At 41.3% G+C, this 6,000-nt stretch overlaps 1 protein-coding gene across 1 annotated transcript in view; it reads left to right on the forward strand.

Moving 5' to 3' along the window:
- Nucleotides 1–4,951, forward strand: part of LOC124615271 (retinol-binding protein pinta-like) — a 115,424-nt gene extending 110,473 nt beyond the window's left edge. The window contains exon 7 of the mRNA XM_047143019.1: nt 3,280–4,951. Within this exon, the coding sequence (XP_046998975.1) occupies nt 3,280–3,431 (152 nt within the window). The 3' untranslated portion in view covers nt 3,432–4,951. The remainder of the gene's footprint in view (nt 1–3,279) is intronic.
- Nucleotides 4,952–6,000: the final 1,049 nt, after the last annotated feature.

The raw sequence follows: 6,000 nt of genomic DNA on the forward strand, positions 1-6,000 counted from the left end.
TGTAATACTCAGTCGGTATCGGAGCCGGGCATAGACATAAAAACTATTACTGCATTTTCTAGACAGGCAATCGGACAAAAATATAAAGCAATGAGCACAGACAATTTCCATTGTTTTTTGGTACTTATTGACATCAAAACAGCTTTATAGAATCTAAACATAACAATGGCCTGTTTCAAAATTAATATCTCACTTCTGCCCAGTTTCAGATTGTAATGTATATGTCAACTGCTAGAAAAAACTTTAAATAATACCTTTGGTGCTTAAAAATAGAGAAAATTTACGTTCATTAGTGTTCAAAATATAAAACAAAAGAAAAATTAATCAGGTAAGTTTCAGTTCAAGGTAGTTTGACAAACCCTGAATTTTAATAAATTTTCATTCATGCACACACAGGTTGCAGACTGAGTTATATCGGTTGAGCCCGTAGAAAGTGATCTGTTTTGTTCCTTCAATAACTTGTTGACATTCATCATCACCTGATAATTATGAAGTTCAGACTCAGTATCGTGTTCACTATTGCGTTCAGGATCACTTTCGTTGGCAGTTTCAGTATCAATGTCTAGTATCTTCCACATCATGTAACCATTGTTACTGTTGCTGTTACAACATAGTCCATAACGTGTGTAATCGACAGCTGTAACTACTGGTATAACTTGGTCTGTAGACCTTGGTAGCATGAGGACAGATTCACTGGATAAGAAAACGGTCACCTCGCTACTGACAACAGTTGCAAGGTGTTGTGGCACAGACGAAGCTAAGTTAAACGAAAGATACATAGACATCTGACTCTAACTGCGCCTAACCAACACTGATTGGTTAGAATGGGCCGGTATGGCCCCTAGCTTTTGTACCACATTGTATACGTTCCCGCAGACTTCCAGTTGGTGGCAGAGCGGTTCTAGGTGGTACAGTCTGGGACCGCGTGACCGCTATGGTCGCAGGTTCGAATCCTGCCTCGGGCATGGGTGTGTGTGATGTCCTTAGGTTAGTTAGGTTTAAGTGGTTCTAAGTTCTAGGGGACTGATGACCGTAGATGTTAACTCCCATAGTGCTCAGAGCCATTTGAACCATTTGAATTTCCAGTTGGTTTCTAAGTTTGAAGCACTTAATACCTTGTAGATCTTGATGTCTGCCTGTGTCGGAAAATCCGTGGGACAGTAATCAGCTTTACACGTGCCGAGTCCACCAATCAAAGAAATCGAAAGCAGTGGTATGTACAAATCCAATAAGACATGCTTTGCACTCAGTCACCTTACCTGTTGCGACCACATTACATACCCCTTTCCTGCGAGATTTTTCCGGTGCAGAAAGAATATTCGAAAGGTCTTCGTAAAAATTCAGTATCTGAGACTTCCACCAACACTTTTTCGACTTATCATACAAGCCAAGATTTCACGACCGGTATTTCCGCCTTTGGTGAATTCTATTTTATGGCCATTATGTCACTGTAAAAGGCACATTTCTTGGCACTTGGCCAAAAGTTTCGTCCTACAGTCCTAGAGGCATTGTCAGAGCATGTAAAGACTTAGATAGCACTATAGGCTCAAACAAACTCAGGAAGCTGACACATATCCACGCAACTGTAGGTTCGTGACGTCATGAGACCGCTGCCTAATATGGCGGAGTCCCGCTGGCGTATGCTGCGGAGCTTGTAGTGGGGAGGAATTGGAGCTGTTTGTCTTGTTTAGCACTAACGTTCACAACGTATGTAATTTCGATTCTTCTTCTTTTCTATTTAAATTGTTTCTGTGCTTTCAAATTTATGTGGCGTCTCAGCACGTCATAGAGTTGTAATCACTGGATCTTAATTAAACCATAGCAATAGGGAAACGAACGAGGTGGTTATCTCAGTCGCAGAGCACACGATCTGCTGCTGCCAGTTTACCTGTACTTCTCAGACGACAGTTGCTCTTGTACGATATTGCAGTGCTTGTGTTATTCTGATTACGATACGAAGCTCCTTGGACATGCAGGCATGCAAAATCTTATTTATCTGCCGATACCGGGCAAACGGCTTTCAAGCACAGTGTCTGACCTGTACGGGAAAATACGTGATGGATGTACGAGTACAGGTCGTAGACGCATGGTTGGCGGCATATGGCAGTTTCGATAGGGTTGTTGGTCGTGTGCGGAAAGCAAAATGGTAAGGCGACCGCTCGCGATAATCAGGAAAACCGGGTACAAATTTTCACTGTCGTTATTCCGTTCTACAGCTGACGGCAGTCCTTATTCGCAATTGCGAATTCATTTGACTTGCTCTTGTGTTACTTAAGCTTGGTGTTAATGCTTCTTTTTTGTCTTTCTTAACTACACTTGAACGGATGTACACTAGAGCGCATGTACGGAAAAACAATTTGACTGAAAGTGTAGGGCAGAAAGACAGCATCAAACGAAGGAATTTGAACATAGGAAATAGGGGTCCAGTGAAAACGGGGGTCAGTTTAGACATTTGCTACGACATACTTACGTTAATTGTAGGTACTCTTTGTGTAATATCAATCTCATCTTTCGTTTACTTGACCTTTTTAAGACATACTGAAACATCAAACACGGATATGTGATTGTTTTCATTTTTAAAGAAACGCTGTGTGGTATGACAGCTAGGTACAGTTCCCATGTATCACGTGATTTGAGTTTTCTTGTTCTCATCGTGACGATTGGTGAGTCCAAACAAATTGTTTACCTGTACTGTTTCTATGAATTCCGTTTTATTTTGAGTAAAGACGTCCATATGTCAGTTTTCGTGCAGCACAGAAAATATGTCACTGCGCCCCTAGTTCCTATACTCAAATTCGTTTGTTTGCTGCGGTCTTGGTGCCCTACACTTTTGGCCAAATAGTTTTTCCGCACGCTGTATGTTCCTGCTGTGGCAAGCGGCGATAGTATAATATGCAGTGCTCAAATCCACCCATCATTCTTGTTAGATAAAAAACGGTGTCGGATCTGTCTCTTCTTAGTACTATGCTTATGCAACCTGTGACATTTAATGCGAATCGCGAATGGGAGGAAAGCTTTCATTTTAATTGTTTCTTTTTCACTATAATTTCAAGATGTTGTCACCTCATTTAAGTGTTTACTGGTATCTGAATTTTTGTGGTTTCTGATGATGTCTTCAGCGTTAGAAGACGAAACGCTTGGCAGAGAAGTATACCTTGGACCACAGCGTAATGCCCGTAAAACTAAAATCACCGAAGACAAAGATGCATTCGTTTAGCTGTCACTTGTACGAATAACTTTTCTTCTATCTGAAAAATTGAATGTAACTTTCTATTTCAGATGATTTCTTCAGAAGAACGGAGAAGATGCGAGACTGGTTCTTGGAGCAGGACCGTTACATCTCGGACGAGAGCAAGAGGCCTCCTGATAACCACTACGCCGACGACTTGTTCGGAATAGCGGGCTCCTTCAAGAAGCTCTCAGTAGACTGACGCAGTTTCATTTAATATTGTAGATTCTGTTACTTGTGATAGTAAACTGTGATACACAGGGTGAACTGGGAATCCACCAAAAAAATTCCAAGCTTTTTTGTGATAATTTCTACTTTGGTGTAACGGACCGATGGCCTCCGGTGGTTCGTTAGAGAATAACAACATTTCGTTTGACGTTTTCTTGTTGAGGTCTTCAGTCGAAGCCTGGTTTAGTACAGAACCCAATGCTACTCTATCCTGTGCTCAAACGTCTTCACCTCTCCACACGTACAGAAACCGCCGCCCATCCCACCACTTCCTTCCACTACCGAACTGACAATTCCTTGATTCCTGTGAATGTCTCATATCAACCAATACCTTCTTTCAGTTGAATTACACGCTTTCATTATTTATTCGACCTACCCATAAAATCTACAGCATTCTTCTGTAGCACCACGCTTCGGAAGCTCCTGTTCTCTTCTTGTCTGACTATTTAATCATCCACGTTTCCCTTCGATACAATGCTACACTCCACATAAATACCTCCAGAAACAAACCCTAAATTACTTATATTCATTGTTTAAGAGATTTATCTTTTTCACAAATGCTTCTTTTGCGATTCCCAGTCCGCATTCTATATCATACCTACTTCCGTCATCGTTAATTATTTAAATGCCTAATCATCAAAATGGTCAGTGTCTCATTTTGTAAACAAATTCCCTCTGTTCGCCACATACAATTGCCTGAACTTTAATTCCGTTCCAAATATCTCATTAATTTCCTTTACTGCCTCAATATCCAGACTGAATTACATGTACGAATGGCTACAGCCCTGTATCAATTCCTCCTAAACTACCGATTTCCCTTTGTGCCGTTCGAATCTGGTAACTGCAGTCTGTTTTCTGTACAAGCTCTAGGACTTTCAGTAACTGCATTCTTTCCCTTTTACCTTCACGGTTTCCCAGCCAACACTCTTTAAATCTACAAGCGCTTTAAAAATGGGTTTGCCTCTACTCAGTCAATCTAAGTCGTAAGATCATTATCGCAAAAAAAAAAAAAAAAAAAAAAAGTCGGCTTCCACCAATTTCTCCATTCTTCTGCAAATTTGTCGTGTCAGCATTCTGACACCAATTTGTTATACCGATGGCTCTCTAATATTCGCACCTGACAGCAGCTGCCTTCTTTTAATCAGTAATAATTACAGATTTCTCACCTGATCCCATTTCTGCTTTGTATCCATATTACACTGAAAATATCTGGTGATTGGGATAACAAAACGAATAAGTCATAATGAAATTATTACTCTGTGACAATCCACCAGAGATCACGGCTCCTTTATACCAAAATAATTAGGAAATGTCCTTGAACAATCTCTGGAATTTTTGTCAGTGATTCAGGTTCACCCGGATATGTCGTACGCGTGTTCTTCCACAGGGACTAGGTCTATGAGACCTCCACAATCACACTGCATGCTCCCTGTGTCTAATATGTATCTTGTATGAAACTGAAGACATAATAATATTGTGTTTCCGATTCCTCGATCTTACACATTTTCTGCTTTTATATTCCCTTATACATTAACGTTAGTAACAACAGGCTCGAAGCGAAAGAAGACACGCTTCAAGATCTTCTGTTCAGAGTTATTGCAATCATCATCACTGAATGTCTGCAACTGTTCCTACTGTTGTTTAAGTGCGCTGAAAATATGCTTTTAGCCACGACAGTACCATATTGACTCAAAACTCTCCAGCCTTCCTGCCAACATGGATAAGTCCTGGCAAACACGGGAAATACTGGTTTGAAAAGATCTCACTCCCCCTGCCCCCCGCCCCTCTCTCTCTCTCTCTCTCTCTCTCTCTCACACACACACACACACACACACAAATACATCTCCACCTGTGTCAGATATGGTTCGTTTCGTCGTCCACGGGACCCAAAGGGAACATTCACAGACTGTCGTAAAGGACTTTCTCTCAGTTTCTCTTACATCCCATCGCGTAGGAGAATAATTAAGAACTATATGTTGCCGAAGAATGTCCAAGGTCACCCTCAACAGACTTAATAACGGATTTTGCAAAATACAGAAAAAGGAATGTTCCACACACAGGTCCAAACATACGGCACTGAGACACAAACTACGACAGCAACTTGTTTTTGTACTCGTACTTGAGGAGCAATGCAAAGAATCCACGACATGAACAGCCGTACCATAGCAACACTGTTTCTGAGAATCTCAAAGTATTCTGACACTTCGTGAAACAGCTTAGTGATCTAAACCTTCAGAGCAACGTGTTGTATAACAATGTCCTGTCTAAACAGAAGAAAACAGACCGAAAGCAATACAAACGTTTGTTCATCACGATCTGATTGAGGGAGAAACTTACAGACGACTCATGCAGGAAGAAACACCCTGGTTTGTGATCATTTGAAAGCAAACAGTAAAAAGGCATAGGTCTCGGACTGACCACGGCGCGCATTCATGATTTACCATTCCAAATCCCCAATGAAACTGTTGTGGATTGGCAGGAGAGCAAACCCACTAATGTTAGAGGAAGCCGAAAGGAACGCGTTTAAGCTCACGCAGGCTGGC

The sequence above is a fragment of the Schistocerca americana genome, chromosome 5 (genome assembly GCF_021461395.2).
Source record: "Schistocerca americana isolate TAMUIC-IGC-003095 chromosome 5, iqSchAmer2.1, whole genome shotgun sequence".
NCBI lineage: Eukaryota > Metazoa > Arthropoda > Insecta > Orthoptera > Acrididae > Schistocerca > Schistocerca americana.